Source organism: Scomber japonicus, chromosome 7 (assembly GCF_027409825.1).
Source record: "Scomber japonicus isolate fScoJap1 chromosome 7, fScoJap1.pri, whole genome shotgun sequence".
Classification (NCBI taxonomy): domain Eukaryota; kingdom Metazoa; phylum Chordata; class Actinopteri; order Scombriformes; family Scombridae; genus Scomber; species Scomber japonicus.
The window spans coordinates 18,720,936-18,743,147 of NC_070584.1; the positions used below are offsets into that span (position 1 = coordinate 18,720,936).

General features: G+C 40.9%; 1 protein-coding gene across 1 annotated transcript in view; it reads left to right on the plus strand.

The window, feature by feature from the left end:
* Nucleotides 1-22,212, plus strand: part of ttll7 (tubulin tyrosine ligase-like family, member 7) — a 72,672-nt gene that overhangs the window by 46,665 nt on the left and 3,795 nt on the right. Inside the window, exons 14-20 of the mRNA XM_053322453.1 lie at nucleotides 3,216-3,302; nucleotides 5,712-5,940; nucleotides 7,968-8,263; nucleotides 9,426-9,560; nucleotides 13,132-13,212; nucleotides 15,088-15,248; nucleotides 17,876-18,049. Of these exons, the coding sequence (XP_053178428.1) occupies nucleotides 3,216-3,302; nucleotides 5,712-5,940; nucleotides 7,968-8,263; nucleotides 9,426-9,560; nucleotides 13,132-13,212; nucleotides 15,088-15,248; nucleotides 17,876-18,049 (1,163 nt within the window). The remainder of the gene's footprint in view (nucleotides 1-3,215; nucleotides 3,303-5,711; nucleotides 5,941-7,967; nucleotides 8,264-9,425; nucleotides 9,561-13,131; nucleotides 13,213-15,087; nucleotides 15,249-17,875; nucleotides 18,050-22,212) is intronic.

The following is a 22,212-nucleotide window of genomic DNA, read 5'->3' on the forward strand; positions in this document are numbered from 1 at the left end:
TTTCAGCATGAGCAAGAAAGGTATCAATTCGAGAATACCTTTTAGGAGCATGTTAATAGAAGGAGCACTCATGTAGTAATTTATGTCTTTCCTTCCAGACATCTACAAGTTTGAAGTCTACCATTTCTTTTGTGAGTGTCCTAGCTGCTTGGGTTTGAATTATGAGGATGTGATGATTATAGGAGATGACCGATCTTTACATAGATCGAAATCTAAATTAATATCTCCACTTATAATAAGTGCATTAACAGGGCACGCAAGTGTAAAGAACAAACTTAATCTGGGCCATAAATATTAATTAGTGTAAGTAGGTTCACCTGCTATGGAGCCTTTAAGTACAAATATCTGCCCTGTTTGTCTTTCTCAACATTATCCACATGTAAAGAGACATTTTCATCTATCAGTGTGGCAACTCCCCTAGATTGAGATGCAAAGGACAAATAAAATATCTGCCCCTGCCATTGATGTAGTATTAGTAGTGCTATGATTATTTTATGGTTTTTCAAAAAGTTCAGTAACTTTTTACATCTTGACGTTTTGTTGACGCCAATAGTGTTCATCATCAAATACCAAAATTCTGCAGCTTTCATTTCCGTCATCTATTCCTCCCATAAGGTAATATAAGACACTGCCTCTTCTAAGTGATGTATTTCTATATATTGCATGTTTAAGGTAATTATAAAAGAGAAAACAAGAAAATAGATGCAAAAGAATATATGCCCCCCTTTTACCCCACTTTCTCGCCAGATGAGTTAGTACCAAACTCCTACTCTTCTTGATTTTTTTAATGCAGTTGGGACCCATTCTATTGCATTTTTAAGTGGCACCAATCCTCCTTGAAACTAAAATAATTTATTAGTAATTTAACCAAATTTACAACAGAAGTTTACATTCAGTTCCCCATAATAACAGGTGAGGCTATTCCCGATAATCTCCTGGTGTGTTAAACCTTAAACATCAAACACACAAAAACATCTTATAGCTAAAAAGATGACTAAAAGATGGTTGGAAATCATGTCGATCTAAAGAGATAATCAGAAAAAATTAAATCAAAATATCTTAGTAAACTGGTGCCTAAGCAGGGTATAAAAGAAAGTGATCAGTTTTGTTTTACCATGGAAAGACTAGTTTGCAGCATATCGGAGCCTGGAGGCTGTAAGTGTATGTTGTAGCTCTTTCTGAACATTTTCTAAGCATCCCTCTCAGCACATATCCGTAAGCACCCTGCCGGTACTTACATTTGGGACCCATGATGTAAATAATGAACATCTCTGAACAGTGTGAAACAAATCTGGGATAATTAGCCTACAGTGTTTGGCTGGATGGTTAGTCTTGTGGCAGCGCGTCTGGGTTATATTTCCTCAGGTAGTTTTCAGCAGCTGTGGTGTTGTAAAAGTGCAGCCTCCTCCCTCTAAATTCATAGTAAAGGTGGTTGGATGCAGCACCTTGAAAGTGATGCTTTTTATGGAGTTTCCTTTTCACTGGAGCAATGGTTTTATTCTTTTTTGAAGATTATGGTAGCACAGGGTCTGGTGCTGTCTGCTGGCAATCTGCAGTGACTTGTGTGGATGTTCCACTTCAAAAGTTCTGCACTACTTAATGTAATATTTTGGGTAGTCATTCCTGTATGAATACCACTGTGCTCTTCCCCTTCACTCCTTCTGGAAAGCTGATCAGCCTCAGATTTAGTCTACGAGCTCTATTCTCTTGGTCATCCAGTTGTTCCTTCAGCTCTCTCCTTTGTAGCTTTTTTGTAGTCGTTGAGCTCAAGTTGCATGGTGGCTGAGGAGTCATTAAACTTATAATATTCCCATCCATGTCCTAACTCAGTGCCTGATGGCTTTGTTGTCACTGACAGTTTTCTCAGTAGTTCTCCCTCAATTATGGACTAAATCTTCTGCATTCTTTTTTCCATCTCAGATATGAACCATTGTCGAGCTCTGTCAGTTGGTCTGTTGTCATTGTAGCTAACATTCAGTGGGAGTACTTGCCTACTTTTCTCATTCTTTGTTGTTGTACCCTCATTCTTTTTTGGTGGCATAATCCTGCTTTCAGTACATTTACTTATGAAAGTTTGGATGGCATAAAGTTATCTCAGTTAAGACTCGTCAGAAGGCTAATTTTAGTTGACTACTGAGTAGAGGTTTGTACCACACATCTGTTTTCTGTGCCTCCATAACCGGAAGTGACACTCTTAGAATCCTTTTAGTATATAGTAGTAAATAAGGCATCATATTATCCAATCTTTTGAAATAGTCAGTATGGTTTTAGCAGCTGCAATCATAGGACCAGTGTGCTAGACAGCTGGCATGCCATTTTGCAACACACTGTCCACATTACAATTACCTATTTACAATTCACAGTTTTTCCAAAAATATCCGTATAGACAATGCAGGTTTTCTTTTGTTACATTTAACTCACAAGAGATCATTTGCTCTAATTATTGTGCTTTTTGCCCCTTTATTTTTTATGTTTTTTTTTGCTGAAATATATGGTCTCGGTGGGAATTTTAAGTGCACACAGTTCTGTACATTTATAAATGGTTGTGTAGTCATGTAAGCGTAAGACAGATGAACATAGACTTCTAGGAAGTATGCCACTGTACACACATGAACGTGCACACGTGCACAAACACAGCAACACAGAGAGTCTGGGGCACACTGACCTTTTCACAGAACCCGGAAAGCAGCTTGATGGCTAATCTGAGAGAAAACAATCACATTTCATCTGTATTTGAGCGGCAAGTGGGAGCTTTTTATGTCCCAGCCGTGAAACAACATTAATCACCTTTGCCTGCATTTCAGCTACAGCCAAATGGCCAAGGCTCCAGCATATTGGCGATGGCCATAATGCTGCCTTTTCCAAATTCAGCCTCTATCAATGCTGCCAAAGAGCAGTGCATGTTCAGCCAGGGCCTTTTTTCTAAACCCCAGATAAGGCACATATGCCTGTGAAGTCGAACTTTTTCATCCCTCCCCCCACTTTTTTCTAACAATTTAAGTTTCTTGTTTTCTCACACCTCATTTGACTTCAAAGTAATTAGAGTTAGGAGACATCAAAGCATTTTAATTACTCCTTATCAATGTATCATCAAGATTTAACTACCCTGTTACTCCGTTGATGTTTTTTACTGTTTGTCCCTTATGTCACAAAAATCAACAAGTTTTGTGTATTCTCATCAGTTTTGTGTGTTTTCTGTATGTGTTGATGTGTAGGAGGAGGACATCTTGGATCTATTGGAGCAATGTGAACTGGACGACGAGAAGCTGATGGGCAAATCCTCCAGGCAACGAGGCCCTAAGGTGGGTGAGAGAGAGATAGGGAGACACAAACTAAGAGAGATATGGGAGAATAGGGGCCACATGCCTCGAGGGACCCAAGAAAGTGTGCAAAGAAGAGTGTCAGATAGCCAGAAAGAGAAGGAACGAGGGGGGAGGCAGGTACTGTAGGCAGATGCCTCCAGCTAACACCCACAGAAAGCACATAGAACGTGGTTCAGAAAAATAAAGAGGGTGGGGGGGTTAGTTGAGAGAGAAAAGAATCAAAAAGAGGTCCAAAGAAAAGACCCAACTCCCCTAGGGGACAGCTGTCAGCCTGTCTCTCTTACTCTCTCCATGCTATCTTTCTTTCTTTCTTTCTTTCTCTCCTCTCTCTCTCTCTCTCTCTCTCTCTCTCTCTCTCTCTCTCTCTCTCTCTCTCTCTCTCTCTCTCTCTCTCTCTCTCTCTCTCTCTCTCTCTCTCTGTGTCTCTCTCTCTGTCTCTCTCTCTGTCACATACACCTATACGCCCCCTCGATTTCCCATGACAGCACATTTCTCCCTCCATCACCTTGCTTCACTTGCTTCCCTTCACCTCTCGATCCGCTTTTCTCTCACTGCACATCTACATCCATCCCTCACTCGAGGGCTAAATTGGCTGGAACACTCAAAGAGTGTGTTAGGGACTCGACAGGGCAGTTCAGTGCTGCATTAGAGAGGCCTTAGCTGGAATGAGGACTTGTTCAGACACAATCACTGTTGTCCAAATTAATTTGGGCCCCGTCAGTTTCGATGTTGCTGAGTGTGTTGAGAGAGACATTGAGAGCAGGAGAAAGAAAGAGCTGTGACGGTTAGATTCACTCCTTGGGGTGTAGTGCTCACAAGCCATCTGGTGAAACTGAACCAACAAGTATGCGAGAGTTAGAATAGAGGAGTGAGGCAAAGGGATTAGAGAGAGGATTTTCAGGGAACGAAGGGGCACTAAGGTTTGTTATCATTGAGGAAAGAAGGAAGTGAAACGGTGAAAATGCCAAAGAGAGAGAGCTAGCCTTCAGGTTTTTTTTCTCTTTTTGTCTGATTTAGTTGCTTCTCTTAATGTCTTTTTTTTTTACTCCAACTTCTCCAGTCATATTGTATACACTCTATCACATGTGTCCTTCATGGCGTGGCCCTATTTCCTAATCTTTTTGTCCTCAGCTCTCCATGCTTGCTTTGTTTGTACTATTCACATATATCCAAAATGTCGTTCTCTCTCTCTTTATCTGGCTTTCCACTGTTTATCCACTGTCTGTTCACATCTCCTTTTTCTCTCTCTGCTCATATGTTCTGTCTTTTTCTCTTTCTTCATTCATTTCCGTTTCTCTCCACCTATTCATTGCCTCATCTCTGTTTCTCTCTGCTTCACCTTGTCCTCCTCTTTAGTTCTCTCCCCATCAATCTCATGTTCCCATCTTCTCCTTTATTCTTCTCTCATGTATTTAATCTCTTTCTGTCTCTATCCTCTTCTATCACTCACCCACACAACTACCCGGCGGTGACTGTGTAAGCCCTGTGATCACTTCCTGCCCATTAATTTGTGTGGCCTGACAGCACTGCCCGAGCTAACCGTAGAATAACAGATGTATAAATGCTTTATTAATGCTATCAGTATGTCCCCTTCCAGGATGTGAAATAGACACTTAATTTAATGAAGCTCAAAGTCATTGCTGTGCTTATCACTCCACAGACTTTCAAAATTCAAGTATCACAGTTGTCCTTGCATGAAATACTGACTAATGTTATTTCACCTTATTAGTAGAAAAACAGCAGCAGGTTTGTGTCAACTTCCCCAGAATCATAGAAGTCATCAGATATTGCAACTGCTTTTCTACATACATTCATTTTCTTATACAGAAACCATCAGATATGTAAAATATATGATTTACACCTTTGCATATCCAATCAGGTCAAATTTGATCAAGGTACGAAGCCGCTCATGTTCCTATTTATAGTGACAGTCAGGCTTTTAATGGAATGCATGTGTAATTGTGTACTGTATCTGTGCATAATGAGCTTGCAAGTGAACATGTGGGCATGTGGGCTAGCCGTGTCACCACCAGGTCTCTTAGTGACAGCTGGTAATGGGCTGAGGGCGAGGAGAGGCTGAGGGAGGCTGACAACATCTCAATATCTTCATGTTTAAGTGTGTGTGTGTGTGTGTGTGTGTGTGTATGTATGTGTATTCTTGAACTTATGTCATTGTGAGAGCCTGTTTGAGTTTTAGACCTTTCGAATGGGGACGTTCTTCCAAAATGAGGTCATTTTGTATGGTTGAGGGTTGAGGATAAAAGTAGTGTGTGTATCTGTGATCTCTTTGTGTGTTTTTATAAACTTGTATATATCAATGTGCTTCTCTGAAGTGTAGTATTTGTATGTCTCAAGCAACATATGTGTCTATGTGTTTGTCCCTGACAGAACTTGACTGCCATGCCAGAGTGCAGCCAGACACCAAGACGTCAGCGACCAGATTACCTGGCTGACTTCACCAGCGGCAGCAGCGCGGAAAACTCCTGCTCCTCCTCAGATGAAGAGGAGGAGGAGGGAGGGAAAGCAGGAGGAGGAGGAAGAAGCGGAGAGAAGAGGGAGAAGAAAGTTTCATATGACCTTGGTGAGGGCAAGGAGAAGCACTTGGCCGAGCGCTCAGGTAAAGAAGCAGTATGTGTAGAAATGTCTAAGAATGTCTTTAGTGAGACAGTGTGTGGGTTTGACACAGACTTGGATCCTGTCTTCTGTCTTTCTTGCTTGCGTTCATGTTTACTTTATTTTTTTTGTTTTGCTTGCTCGTTTCTCCTCATCTTGTCTTGTTCTCTCTTCCTCTTGCCCTGTTTGTTGATTTCTTTCTTTCTTCCATGTAATTAAAGTAGTTAGCTTAATTGCTCAAATAACTTCTTTTTTTTTGTGTAAAAAAAAAAGTGTAAGTAACAAATCACACATCTACATCTATCAACCAAATACGAAATATTTGAGCATTTCCGACTCAATTTCCATTTAGTTTGATTATGATAGAAAATTAAAGTATGACCTGGAGTGAGACTGAGAGCCTGAATGTATGTCAAATGTTATGATACAGTAAGGACACTATAAATGATCCTGTGAGGCTGCAATAATATAACTCCACTCCAGCCTTCTACACTGTTCACACCTATGCAGTTATATATGTTCATAGTTGTTCTGCACATATTTCCATATACATGTACATGCATACATACTTTTTAAATACAAATGCTGACAGTTCTGCTTTGATCAGTGCCTACAGTGCATGCACATACTGTACTCACTCTTCTCCAGCAAAGCGTTGCAGATTGTGATGGTGTGAATCACCAGGGGCAACATTACAGATGTTCATCTGCCTGACAGTGTTTATGTGCCTAATTGATGTGATAAAATGGCACCAGATTCTTGGATTTTAATTAAAGTGTATGCAGGATGATCGTAGACTCATGGGATGTGGCTCTTTGTTGCCGAGTTCCAAAGTAAAGTAGCATCCTAGCCTCACAGTTGTGGACACACACACACACACACACACACACACACACACACTTGTTGAAGCACTGAAGAGCACTTGAGTTCTAAAGAGCACAGTGGTAGAGAATTGAAGGCAAAGGAAGTGGCAGATATGTAGAGAAGAAGGGATTTGATTGAAAGAGAATAGGAGGAAGAAAAGCGCTTTTGCTGTTTACCTTGAGTTTAATGCTGAAATATTCCTTTTTTATAGTGACAGTGTGAGACATTCCTTCAAATTCATATAAGTCAGATACAAGAACTCGCTTTCAGCTCTCTGAAGTGAGAAAGACACACCTTTCATAGAAGTCTATGTACTGACCTTGGAATGGAAAAATTCTGTGGTTGCATTGTAGGCAGCTGGTTTTACTGCTCAATAGAAAGGATCCTTGCTTGGGCTCATTCTGTTGTCACAAAGTAAAGGACAAAGCCATGAAAAAGCCCAACTTTTGGACCTTGTGTGTGTGTGTGTCTGTGTGTGTGTGTGTGTGTGTGTGTGTGTGTGTGTGTGTGTGTGTGTACAGAAAGAGACAGCAACCCTGCCAAGCCCTACTCCATACCAAGCCACCAAAGGGCTGCTAGGACTAAGCCTCATAATGCTCTCATTTGGCAAGAGCAAAACCTCGGAAGATTTAGGAGCCACACACACAAACGCACACAGACAGACACACATATATAATCACTTGTGTGTCCACTTCATGTCAGACACACACACTGCACGCATAGGAAATACTCTAATACACTGGCTGGTAGACAAGCTGGAGGAGTTTCAAGGGTGATGGAGAGTGTCAGTGTGTGTGTGTGTGTGTGTGTGTGTGTGTGTGTGTGTGTGTGTGTGTATGTATATATGAGACAGAGAGAGAGCTTCTCTTTAATCTATCCCCAAACCAGACAGCACTACTGTTTAGTTTCTGGTTTTGACTACATATGCTGCAATTGTTAAAAACCTGCACACACTGGGCCACTGTGCCAGTGTGCCTGAGTGTAGCTATGGGAGTTTTAATGCCACACTTCATCTCTAAAGCCACTGACAGTGGATGGAAAGCAGAGAGGAGAGCTTGACAGTGACGGGGGCACTGAGACAGGATCAGGGAAGAAAAGAAATTGAAGTGTGACAGTAAGTGAGTGTTCCTCCCCCTATCCCTCTCCCTCTGTTCTGTTTCGGTACAGGTCGCATGCACTGGAAACCTCCAATCAGGTCACTGAAAACCAGCCCCGCCCCCTCTGCTTCGCCGACACTTTCTGGTCCAATCAGGCGCTCCATCTCCTGCCCGCGCTCCATCGCCTCCCTCTCATCACCCAGTGAGGTTCGGGCGCTGTCCACCAGACCATCCCCTACTGTTCCCATAGCCACTCCCCTCGTCAGGCCGAGCTCTGCCACCCTTCGCTCTCATTCGCTGAGCCGCAGTGGCTCCACCCACCGTGTGCCTCATAGCAACAGCCTGGGGACCATCCACTCCAACATAGTAAGAAATTCAACACAAACGCACACAGAGTGGGGTCTACCTATTTACAATTCAGAATGTGACAGATGAGCTGTTAGTCGTAGAAAAGTATAGTAAATTAATTTTTAAATAGCTGGGCTGTCACATTCATCAATACAGAAATCCTCTTTTGATCCACTACTCGAAATAGATTTAAAGTATACAATCAAGAATTATTTCCCAATTCTATTTGCCCAAAGTCTGATGCACTGATCTGCTTTTCTTCCATTATACTTTTTTTTCCTGTTATATTTCCCTTTTGCTTTTAACCTCATCTGGCACATATTGTACCCCGACCCACTGAAATCTCTTAAGCAGCTTCTTCAATACTGTATAGCTTACTGTAGCCCATTGAAATGATCCTCTATTATGTTGCCATTAGTTGCTTTCTGCCTGCCTCCTCCATTCCCCTTCCTTCTTTACAAGTACGCTAGTAACCTTTTGATACAGTGGAACAAAAAATAAAATGAAGCAGAATAGTTTTTTTTTTCATTGAGAAAAGAACTGAATGGAAAACATTAATATTGAAAAAGGCCATGGAGTGCACCAGTTGTATTCTTGTAGCCTGACACTCATGTAAGTGACGGGAGAATTTTCTAATTCTTTTTCTTTTTATACACTTCCCTGTGGGAGTCAAATAAGTGCAGATAAGTACATGCTGATACAGGAAATCCCAAACTGGATATAGTTATACTAGTGTAAGCATTGTAGTAGAAATGATAAAATGGTATATTAAAGGATAAAAAAGTCTGTTGATAAAATGCCTGTGAATGTTTCTCTGGTAATTAGAGAAAACAATAATATTTATAATACTGCATTACATTGTTGACATTTTTGATGTCAATGAACATAAATGTGTAAATGTGACTTAGCAGTATACTCTCTTGCAGTGAGATGCCTACATAAATTGCAATTTATAAAATGTCCTCTGACACAAAAACATGAATAAACTTTAAATTGTCAGGGAAAATGCCAGTCACTGATATGCAATTAATAGTGAAAATAATAATTAACTGCAGTCATTTGTGCCAAAAATCTGAATTCTAAAAAATTCCCTCTTCATATCTTTCAGTCTGTTTTGGTTTTGTTATAGATGTGAGATGATATTATAGTGTTGAGTTAAACATATTTCAACATTGTGTAGGGTGAACCACTGATAAACCTGAGGAGTAAAGAGCAGGAGGCAGAGCTGGTGCGTCAGACTCTTGCAGCGCTCACCGCCATGAGGATCAGGTTTCCTGGCAAAACCGAGGAAGAGGCAGAGGCTGTGCTGGACGAGGTAGGTGCACTCTTCCAATTGTTAACGTACTGTATGTGCCTGTGTGCATTACCTTATACAATAATCAAATGTGTATTTTTGTGTTAAGAAAAAATAGAACAAGTTAGAGGCACAGAGTGCAAATAAGTAATGTAAACAAAAGGAATAAAAGAAAAGTGTTAATCTGGAGGCTCTTTATTCCCAGAGCCCCATCTGGGGCCAGGTGCGGTCACTCTGCAGCCTAAGTAAAAGTGACCTATTCGCCTCCCTACACAATAGCCTGTCCGCTCTGGCCTGGCTCCCATTGTCTTTCAAGCGACCCTAGTGACAACCTGTCGGTCAGTTTGCAGCCCCGCGCTATTCCCCACTGCTCCTTTGTATTAATCATGCCTCCTCTATTTCTGGTGAGATCTCGGTGTCCTTGCATTTTCCGTGTGTTTGTTTGTGCTACTGCTAAAGCTATTGGTTAAATTTAACTTAATGGAAAATATTACTGTACAAAAAACTGAAGAATAATTTAGTCTATGGATGCAGATAATTTCATGATGATTTTATGGTGCATATTCTGTTGGAAGCAGTCTGCCAAGGATTTCAGATGAATACTTTTTCTGTATTGTTGACTGTTCAAACAGTCAACAATCAGAAAACATCTCAAAACCACATACTATTTCATTGCTGGCCATGAACAAACCGCAGTTTATGCACATACTCATGCTTCAAGATTGTCAGGTCATAAGAAAATAAAAGAGCCCAACTTGAAACAGAAACAAAGAGAGGCAGAGGCTCACCTTGAATTTACACCACAAGTGACACATCAGTGACATCATGAATGCACCTATGAGTACTATGAAAGCATTCATCCATACAATCTACACCAACCCTGACCTCCGTTACGGATGGAGCTGTCCTCAGAACCAGCTGTCCATTCAGCACTACAGCTCCTATGGTGCTGAAAGTACAGCAGCCAGTCAAACCATCTTAACCAGGCTGACTAATGACAGAAATACCAGCGAAACAACACACTCAAAGGACACATTTATTTTCAGTGTGCTACACAAGAACAAAAGAGGGAGTTATTTTATGCACGAAATGCATGGTCAGTGGTCCCTCTCACTACTGCCGTTTAAACTGTGCCAATATTAGTGACCAAAGAATTACCTAACGGAAGGACACAATTAACAAAATGTATACAATAGAAATGAATGATAAACTACATAATTAGGAATTAAGCTATTTTTTGGGATGTGACATCAAGAGGCTACAAGAAACACATACTATATAAAGCAAACTGTTTACTTAAACATTTTCAATAAATACACAATTAGGTTGATTAATTATTTCTAATTACTATAAATGTTGATGTGATTTGTATTTGTATTAGTTTTTTTCCCCCATTAGAATGCACGTCAAACCATTCTGAGAGTAGACATAGAATACTGAGTATTGAATGAGAGGTTGCAAACAGAACTTGACTTGCAAGTATTGTCCTTATCTCAATTTATATGATTACATACAGCGTTCACGATTGACATAACATCCTTAATAATAATTGTGTGCAGCTGTTTTGATTAAGGTTAACATAGGGCAAGCCACCAGAGAATAAATGTATGCCAATACAATGTCCTTATAATAACAGCAACAAAAAAAAAGTGTGTGTGTGTGTCAACTGGGTGTGTTTGGGTCGTGACAGACAATTACCACCACACCTGTACTGTTAACAAACCCTAATGAGAGCACCATGGAAACGCAGACGAGCGACTGCACCTGTACTGTTCAGTGTCCCCCCTCAGGAGAGAAGGAGTGATCACTTGGCATGAAAACAATCTTTGGCATTTTGTGTTTTCCATGATTTAAAGTTGAGGTCTAATTGGGCTAATGATGTGTTTTTATCGGAGTAATTACCTCCTTTATCTTCACTCAAAACCTGCTTTTTTTGTTGCAGTTGGAACCATGGAAAGGTGAAATGTATCAAGTGTGTTTTGTTGTGCTTTAATTGGGGGTAATTTGTGTACATATGAAACAAATATGACAAATGAGTGTGCAGCTTACCAGACAAGGTTCATGAGGTTCTTATTGAGAGAGAGTTTTAAAAAAACAAACCAGTAACTTTCTGGAAAGTAAATGGCACTGTTTGCTGTTTACCATAGCTCTATATCTCTGAATTGTTGTGGAATGGGTTTTTTTTCTGTGTGCACATTTTCTCATGTCTGTGTGTACACATAAAGTTTAAACTAGAGCTTCCCATCGGTAGGATTGTTTGCTGGGGATCTAGCATGCTACGTGAGAGCTTTATGTGCACCAGTGGGGAGATGTGGACTAAGTCAACACAGCAACAATAACAGTGCCTATAGGTACACAGTGATGCTGGCACGGGGGGCAAGTGCATGGGAATATCCACAACAGCTTTTGAGCATAACGACACATACCCTAAGGATTTTTGACACACCAACAAAACATAAGGGTTTTCTGCTGAGGTACCAAAGATCACAATTCAATTTTACTAGTAACCCTCAGTTTTTGCTGCATTTACATTCACAAACAAAAACATATAATGCAAAAGCTAATTTCAGAAATGCACTGTACCCTGTAAATGTTATGCCAATTTTTCATGTTGGTGTCATGAGTGAAAATTACCTCGTCATTTTTCCATAGAAAGCACTCTTGGCAGTCTGCCTAAAATTATAAAACTCTGGTGTGAATAAAACTGGTCATATTGCCAGGAGAAGTATGAATAACATTTTGTTTTTTGTGTGTGCAAACAACCTAGTTTTGTGAAAAACAACAGAAAAATTGGCTGGACACAAAAATTAGAGCACTTCTCTCGTAATGCGCTCAAGACCTGATAACAAGACATCTTAGTAATATGTTTCCGTAAACTATCTTTCGGGTCTTGCATTACATTTCCTGTGTTGCCTAGTCTCATGTGCCAGATGCTAGATATAGCACAAATATTGTACTTTGATCCGTAATGGTTCTGTCATGTTTGGACATGGAACTTCTCCATAATGGAGATCTAGGTATGTGTGAAAGCCAAAAAGTCATTTCATTAAAAGATGGATGAATCCAGCATTGTTACAGATTACATTTATGGGTTTATGGTGTGAAAGAAAGTCTGCCAGGTCTGTGACTGTGGGAATAAGCTCCATATGTTCCTTTTCTGACACATTCATACAGTTTAACTAATAATAATTTAACTGTGCTCTGCTGTGGTTCTTTCTAGCATGGCAGTGACAGGTTTCTATGAGCACAGGGAACACTTACAGCAGACTTTTCCTCAAGGCCCTTCCTCAAGTTAAAAGGATGCATTAATTGTCCCTTGCACGTCTTTCTAGCCCGACATGTTGATTTTGTTGTTGTTGTTTATGGCAATGATTGAGACTGCCTGTAAAAGTATTGTAATCATCTGGGTTTTGACAGAGGATTTCTGTTTAACAAGAAAGGAAATAGCAGTGTAATGGACTTGCTGTTAATTTTTATAAAATTCTCTGATGGTGTTCTTCAAATATATTTCCTTGATTGCAATTCTACATTTTAAGAAATAGTGAGTGTGTGTTCAAAAATGTATTTAAAAATGTTTTGCTTTCTTCCACAGATCCTCGACAACTGGAAATACCATAAACCAAAGGTGGCCTCCTATTGGCTTGTGAAGTTGGACTCAACCAAACAACGGAAGGTGAGTCTCATGCTGGAATTAGGTTGCAAGATAAGAGCCAATTTACCCCTGAATTTGTCCCTCTGGAGAACTGGAGGACAGTTTGATTCCAGGTCTTTACTAGCCACCTGATTATTTTGAACATGTTTTGTATTTGTAAGAATGTGGACTGAATGTCACTGCTTTTTAGTGGACGAGATAATAACCCCAACAGACATTGAGGGACGATTTAACACATAGGAGAAAAAAAAGGAACTTTTAAAATAGAAAATAAGAAGTTAGCCTATTGTTATAAGGAGCTATAGTGGAGAAGGAGTGGGTGGTGAAAATGTGGTCTTAAACTGTAGAAACTTATGTGTCCTCAATCAAACTGATAGAACAAAGTGATCAGGTACTTCTGGGTGCCTGAAAAAGACAAAGAGTGAACGTCTGTAAGTTAAACCTGAGCGTGATCTAGTTATTAACACTTAAATAACAATAACAGTGAAGTTCTCAGACACTATTGTCAGAGATAATGCTTAATGTTTGCATATGTAAATTCTCAAAGTCTTTAAAATGGGCCATATTTATCTTTCAACACATAAATTGCGTTCCTCTGCTATGCTGCCACACCATCTATACTGTTTCTCTGTATATAGCACCAGTAAACCTAACAAAATGTCACTGTTCCAAAATGTTCCTTTAATCTCTTTTGAACAACTTTTAAAAAGTGTCACACAGGCATGAAGATCATTACTATGTCCGACCATGAATGAGAGGTACAGACACAAAATAGGATGTAAACAAAATAGAAGAGGGGACAAGACGTGAAATGGCATCCAGTAGGCGTGTCAGTAATGATGTGATCTCTCAGCTGCCGCTTTCTGCTCAACTGTGCTCCGCTGTGTTGTGGGCTGTGGCGGTGCGAGCTGATGTTTTATTTGGAGTGGAGCAGCCTAATGAGCAGCAGGCAGAGGTCAGGAATGTAGGGCCCACTGCTCTGCCATCTGATTACCATACCAAAACATATCTGTGTGTGTGTTTACTCATCTATCAGTTTGTCTGAGTGTGAATGCGTGTCTCGCTTGCCTCATTGCTGTAGGGAAATCTTGCCTCTTCGCATCGCAAACACACATGCACGCACACACAGTCAGACGGGCACGTCAGTAATGAGGAGCCGAGGAATCAAAGTCAAAAGAGCCACAGCGCTGCACTCGGAGTGGGGTGAAAAGAGAAAGCAATAGGGAGGTAGAAAAGGCAGTGAGGTAGGGAGGGAGGTGAAGACGAAGAAGGGAAGATGGAAGGCTGGCGCAGGTGTCCTCAGACCGCCTGGGAACTTCTGACACCTTCTCTCCAAGACTGACGTCGGTGCAGCAATTAGTCCTCTCCTGTGCTCCACACTGTCTGCCCCAGCACTTTTTGTCCCGCCTCAACCACAGCCACACATACAAACACTCACACTCACACACACACACACACTCACGCTCACACACACACACACACACGCACACACACACACACACACACACAAACACACAATATATGCTGTGTCTGCATACTTTATCTTGGATGCAAATATAAAACCAACTCCAACCCTCATTGTGTGGGAAGGTAAATGAGTTTTTGTGTAGTTTAGATTGTGTTTGTGTTCTTGTGTGTGTATGCATCCGTCTGTATTATTCATAAATGCACGCTTGCTCTCTGTTACTGACTGAACGCATTTGCTCCAATGATTGCTACATTTAAGGAAGGATAAAAAAGAAAGCCTTAACGGTTGGATCAAATGCCAACTCACATATATCAATTAAGAATACTGTCACCCGTCGTCTTGCAGCATTAATTTCCCTCATTATGACAGGCTTATTTAATTTTACTTTCTGCCATTCCCCCTTTTCCTCTTACCTTTCTGTCACTCAGGTGTTGGACATTGTTCGTACCAATGTACGCTCAGCACTGCAGCGGATCTGGAGGGAGCCAGACGTAGAGAGCCTGCACCTGTACCGGCTCTTTAACCGAGTCTTCAACCGACTGCTCTGGAGTCATGGCCAGGGTCTGTGGAACTGCTTCTCCAACACTGGGTATGCCTGAGCAAAATACGCTGCACTATATGTCTGAATGAGTATATGAGACGAGGCTGTGTGAAGATAAACAAATGAATAAAGCTGCCGTCATTTCAAATTCAGTTTTATTTTTCAATTCAAAATCTATCTATAATATAATATAATATAGTATAATATAAAACAAAAACAAACTAAGACAATACAATACAAAGCCATACTAGCTGCTCGGTGAGATGACTGTCCTTAGACATGGAGTTGTTTTGAGCTAAATGCTATTATAGGCATGCTAACATTCTATCTCTTATAACACTAACATGCTAATATTAGCTTACATGCTTACAGTGTTCACCACCTTAGTTTAGCTTAATATTAGGTTTCTAATATTTGCTTAGTATCCCTAAACACAAAATACAGCTCATGGGAATTCCATCAATTTTGCATGTTGTTTGATCATAAATCAAAGTATTGGACATATTCAATTATGAATTACATTTTGACATAATGGTGGTGCTAGAAGAAAAGGAATCCCAAAAATTTCATCCTGAGGAGTACATGAATGTCTGTACATGGTGATGCCATTCAGGGGATTGCCAACATGATGATTCATCCTCAGGAAACCATGAATATATCTGCACTAAGTGCAGATATATCCATCCAAAGTGGTGGACCGACTGACAGACATTGCCAATTCCTTTAGCTATACTATGAGCAGTGCTAAAATCCAAAATTAGTTCAACAGAGACCCCTTTGTATCATGAAAAAACATTCTAAAAATGATCCAAATCAACACAAACAAATGACCACAACCAGGCCAATTACCACTCTATTCATTGCACAGTGCCAGTCTTTCATCTCCATAACTAGTTCCCACACTGCAATCTTTCCATGTCCATGAGCCTGGTGCTTGTCAATATTCAAGTTTTAGTGACAGCAGGGACAATTTGTCTCTTTTATTCAGTATGACTGAGGAAGCAACACGAGCTGAAAGACAGAGAATGACTGACAGACCAACCAGACCCCGCTGCACTTTCCTTAAAGCTTGCAGGGATGAAAGAAACATGTAACTCTGAGGAGACAGAGCGCAAATTAAGGTCACAAATCTTGGCTGTTAATCAGGGGTTTTTCACAAGTGAGAGCAAGAAAAGGAAAAGGGAAGGGTGGAAGAGGAAGAAGGTGAATGAAGACCTCTTACGTTTTTTACTTTGGTTTATTATCTGATACTTTTAAGTTTTCTTGTGGCTACTGTTTTTTCTGTTTCTGATGTGACAGAAAGTGACTTCCTACAAGATGAGTCACTGCAGTGACAGCACACATGATCATGTCCCTATAGATTGTTTGCCATATAACATATATTTTTGCTTCCCTCAAAGACAGACATCTTCAGATGCATGAAGTTAGTTTCCACATGTATTTCTTCGAATAGACACATTAACACCCTTAAACAGACCCACACATGCATAGAAGGACACACATACATGCAGACAGCTGCTGTGCTGGTGGCTTTTCTTTTATCTGTCATGATGGTGTGACCTTCCTGCATTTCCTCCTCTACATATTCTTTACCGTTCAGTTGTTCAGTGTCCGTGTTTCCCTCGACACAGAGGGCTCAGAGGGTGTAACTGAAGTCGCTGCCCACACAGCTCTCCATTTTCCTCCTACCTTACTTTCTTGGCAGTTGTAATTGAGGGAGAGTGAGGAGGGGAGTGAGTGATAGAGATGAAAGGGGATGATAAGTAGAAGGAGAGAAGGGGAGGGACCCAGTGACAGAGAAGGAGCTGGGAGTGACTGAAAATGAGACATCATAAAAAATAGTAGAGACTGGTAAAGGCTGGGTGGAGGGACCAGGGAGGATTAGCCTAACCTAGCCAGAGCTACCCCCTGCATGCTACACCCCTTGCAGCTTTTGTCTAATAACGTGCCCTGAAAGATCCAGCTTGCTCGCTAACATATCATCAAGCCTCTCCCTACAACAGGCCACTGCCCCAATGTGGATGAACCCAACAGGGGGGGCTGATGTCTTGCGGCGACAGTGAAACAGTGGACCTTGAAAAGCACACTCCAAATCCGAGTGCAACCCCCCCCCCCCCACTCCTCTCTGTCTCTTGCTTGATATTTTATCTAAGGGACTTAACAACAATCAAACAGCCTAGCAGCTATTGTGGACAATGAATTCAACAGGCTTTGAAAAACGACTTAGAGGAAGAGAATGGAAACACACAGTTTTGAACCCTTTCAGAGCAAGCACCCCCTACCTCCCAAGGAGTGAAGGGGGGTAGACATCAAACGTACCCCCCTGGGTTGTGTGTCTCAGTTGTTGAAGATCTCTCACAGTCAGGGGTATGTCCGGGGTTATAAAGGGGGTTAACTGTACTTGTTTCATCCTTCCCCTCTGTGTGTCTGTGCATCTTCCTGTATGTCTGTGTAAAAAGGGGATGTGTATGCAAAAAGGTCACATGAGACTTAATCTATAGCCGTCCATCATGCGTACACATTATAGACTTTATACATGTATATGTAGAGTCTAGTTGTGTATATTGATGAAATGGTAATCTATTATTTATGTGATGCTCATCTATAACTGCTACCTTCATTTGTCTCTTTGTGTGTGTATGTGTGTGTGAATTTGCTGTCATTTCTACCTCCAGTTCAGCGTGGGAGACCATTTTCAGCAAAAGCAGTGAGGTGGTGACACCCCAGGAGCTGCAATGCTGCCGCAGGCTGGTCCAGCTGTGTAGAGACTGCCTGTTGGTCGTCTACAAGTTTGTCTCAGAGTCCCGGGGCTCTTTGACCGGACTCAGCCCAGAGTGGGACGACACAAGGTGAGGAGGAAACCTAAGCCTTTGATGTCAATGCACTGAACGCTTTATTTTTGAAAGATTCTTACAGCATTCCTGCTGCAATAGATAGTATGTTAAACATTTGGGTGGCCAGATAAGATTCAAGAATACATATGATAAGATAGGATAGGATTTAAGAAGCCTAATCTAGTCTACTGTTAGGTCTCAAGTTGCACAAGTCCCTGTGCATGATTTGTAGCTTTAGCTCTGGAAAGAGCATTAATCTTAAGGTCCGAAAAATAAATTTATATTATCGTAAAAAGAAAATCCTAGAGAGTGAGGACAGCAGATATCATGTAGCAAATGTCACATGAAGCCTTCAGACCATTATCTATAGTTTACAGATTGAACAGGTACACCATGCATACAGCACATGGTCATAGCAATACCACATAAAAACATTACAACATACAGCACATATTATTGAGATCATTGGGATACTACACCAGCATAAAGAAAAAACAGGAGACATCTTTGATTTCAGGAATATATTTATACGGGTGTCCAGATGGAGAGTGGTTAAGGCTGAGTTTGTTAAAGCAGTAAGAACCCTAGACATGCTTAATAATAAACTTGGTTAAAACTCCCTTTAGAAAGATCTGAAATAATTAACACCGAGTGGGGTAAATACATGAATAAATAACTTGTAGAAACACACTTTGACACACAAGCAAGAAAACCTTGATTTGAAAATTTCAAGAGTTATCTACATGAAACATTTCTCAGGAAACATTTCCTCTCCCTCAGAGCTGTCATCTTCATCACATGACCCTGATAAAACAAACAAACAGAAGTCAGCCTCATTCTATTTTTAAAGTTGATCCCTGCAGGAGACAGCAGCTAAGGTTCGGAGTGAGTGAACTTTTAAAGCACATATGCTTGTGGCTGGCAGACAGGAGGGAGGAGGGTGGGGAGAGGGAGAGAGGGAGTGTGCTGTTAACAGGAAATAGTGGCCCACAGATTAGCGCTCAGGTTAGCCCGGGGCCCCCCGGGGCCTGCTTAATTCAATTAGAGCCCAGATGAGCCCGTGCAGCAAATGACCTTATGAGAGAGAGCTCCTTTTTTCCTGGGGCCTCGCTTTACATGATTTATAACTCTTGCGCATATTTTAACAGGCTATCACTTAGTGCCTACATTATAAAATCCTCAGCTGTTTAAAAAAAAAAAAAGTGTATGAGGTTTTTGTTTATACTACACATTGTAGAATAACTAATGTTTTGAGTTATCTGACATTGTTGCCATTGATTGTCTTATCTTGCACCAATTTGTTTTGAGTATGGATTTAAGAACATACAACTGTATTGGGATTTGGGATTTAATGAGTTGAGCGAGCATGAAAATGATGCAGTAGGTATCCTTGAGAGTCTATTTAAGCATGCATTGGCCTGTCTCTCCTTATTTTTTCTGTGTCTATATATGTCTGTGTAAAAAAGCTTACCATTTGCTGCTGGACCAGCCTCTACCCATGGCTCCACCTCTGCTGCTGTCGCTGCTGCTTCTTCTTCCTCCTCTTCCTCCGTCTCTTCGCCCCTCGACGCAGGTCTCTGCTTGGTTTAGTTGAGCTAAACCCTCCCCCCCACCATCTTCCAGCACCGTCCCTATTCACTGCTTTCTGCTGCTTTCCTCCACCTCACGGCTGTAACCCAGGCTTGGTCCCGACTGCCCAATGATGGTTGCTTTGGCTGCAAAACCAACAGTCTGGCATGGTCTCCTCTCCTTTCTCTCACTTACATTCAAATAAGGGATGTTTGAATTAATTTACACAGCATAGAATAAGATATGATTTTGAGTATTTGATTATTCGCTGTCCAAAATATTATAGAATGTATTTGTAGGAAAGGAGATCAGAGAAATAAGCATATTAAGACTGCTTGGTGTTCTGTTTGTCAACACCGCAACCATTCGGCCAGCTTGCTGTACATCATCAGCCAATCACCCTGCTGCCACATGCTAAACTATGCCTTTCACTCAATGCTTTATCAAGATCATCTTAGCCTGAGTGCATTTTCAGTACGAGTGGCCTCAGGGGGAACTGAGCGCTTCACCTGCACCGCTTTAGTGTCATGATCAACCTAAGCACCGCTCTCTTCTTGTCACAAGAAGACACAAAATAGCTCGGCTTGCATCGTGTGGTTTGCAGTTTCACAACACCAGCGATTCACATCTCTCCATCAGGCATGTGGGAAACAGTCGCAACCCAACGCCACTTCAGATAGTTGAGAAGCAATTAGGATTATTTTCTCATTGATGCGTAAGCTTTATATGAGAGGATAAACTGTGTGTATGAGAGTGTGCATGTGTAATGTCATATGAATGTTAAGCAACAATCATCCGTCCTTCCGCAGTGATTGAGTATACTCCGCTAACCTCCAAATTTTTCTCCTGTGTTCACATCAAACAGTCAAATAAATATAAAAGAGGACAATTTTTAATTTTTTTTTTAAAACAATACTCCCATGATCCCATATTTCTGGTCCACATGGTCACAAAAAAATTCCTGCATAACACAGTTCAAGTGTAAGAGATGGCAAAAGTCCACAGTCATCATTTCCTTAAAAGATATCATTCTCAACACAGTTTTCCTACTGTCTAAAATCACAAAAAAGGAATTTTGTACTAAAAACATTCAGATTTGGCTGAAGCCTCATATTAACTTGTGCTAAACAAAACAAGGACTGTGGATTTGGGAATAAGCTGCAGTAATGATTATAATAATCAAGAACTGTTTCGATGAACATATTGGCATTTTTGTTTAGTTTTTTTTAACAGGCTTGAAATACCTTGAAAATAACCATGGGTGTATTTTTCACCTCTTCATCACAACTGAACTAAATTAAATGTCAGAGAAAACCAAGAGAGAAACAGTACGTCAAGAATGAATTCCTATTGAGGATGAGTTGTTTTGTTCCAAAGATGAAAGCTAAGGAACATGAAATATTCTACTGTACCAGCTTTTAAGAAGGCATTGTTAAAACACGACCATATCATACTTTGTATGACATTTCTTTAGGGTTGTGGACAGATATGTGTTGAAATTGAGGAATTCATTTCCATTCGTCTTTTCAAATTGAACACACACACACACACACACACACACACACAAACACACACACACACACACACACACACACACACACACACACACACACACACACACACACACAGATGCATCTGACTGTGGTCACATTTGGGGACAAAGGACTTACATTAACATCCTAGATTTTACCCTAATCCTAACCATCACCACTACTTACCTAACCCTTACCCTAACCTTAACTTTAACAATTAACTGGTCCTAATTGTGAAATGTGTCCCCAAATGTAGCCTTTGTCAGACCATGCGTGCATACACACACATACAGAAAAAAAATTATGGAAGACTTTCCCCATTGTCTCTGGTGCATGTACACATACATGCAAACACATATACTATCACACACTTGGCAACCTTTGGCACACGTCAAAGTGGGTCTGTTAGCTTGGGGTCTTTGGGGTCTCCATTGTTGACCACACCTGCCTGCTCTTGTTCAAGCATCCTTCCTCTGTCAAGTGCCCTAATCAGGTGTGTCAACAGCCTCCCATAGGTCTTAGAAAAGTCCTTCAGTCTGTGTGGGCAGATGAGAGGAACTAGCCAAATAGCTTCACTAATGACTTCCTTGTTAAGCCTGGAATTACTGTCACTAGCCAAAGACAATTTTTCCATGTTGACAAAAGTTTCAGATTCTATTAACTTTCATGTGTCTGAAAAGTGTGGCAGTAATTAGGGTTAATTGGGGTGTTGAGCTGAATGTGGGCTGCAGATAACCTTCAAGCCTCTTTGTACCTCTTGGTTTATGATTGCGTCAGCTATCATAGCAGTCTCCCCCTCCATCCTTAGTCATGGTGCGTAACTTAGCTTGGTCTCCTCTTAATTCACCATGGCAGTTGCATCTCGATGGAGGACTTAGGAATAGCATTGAAGGCCTTTCTGTAGGAACAGGAGTAGATTGTAGTTTTGCATGTAAGGAGTAGAGCAGGAGGGTATCTTTCTGTCTCCCTGTCAATTGATGGTTTGAAGCAAAGCAGAAGTGCATGAACAAGCCTCCCCCTGGCTTTCACGCATGCATGTTGTTACCAAGATCTTCTTCATGATCAAAAGAAGGGTGA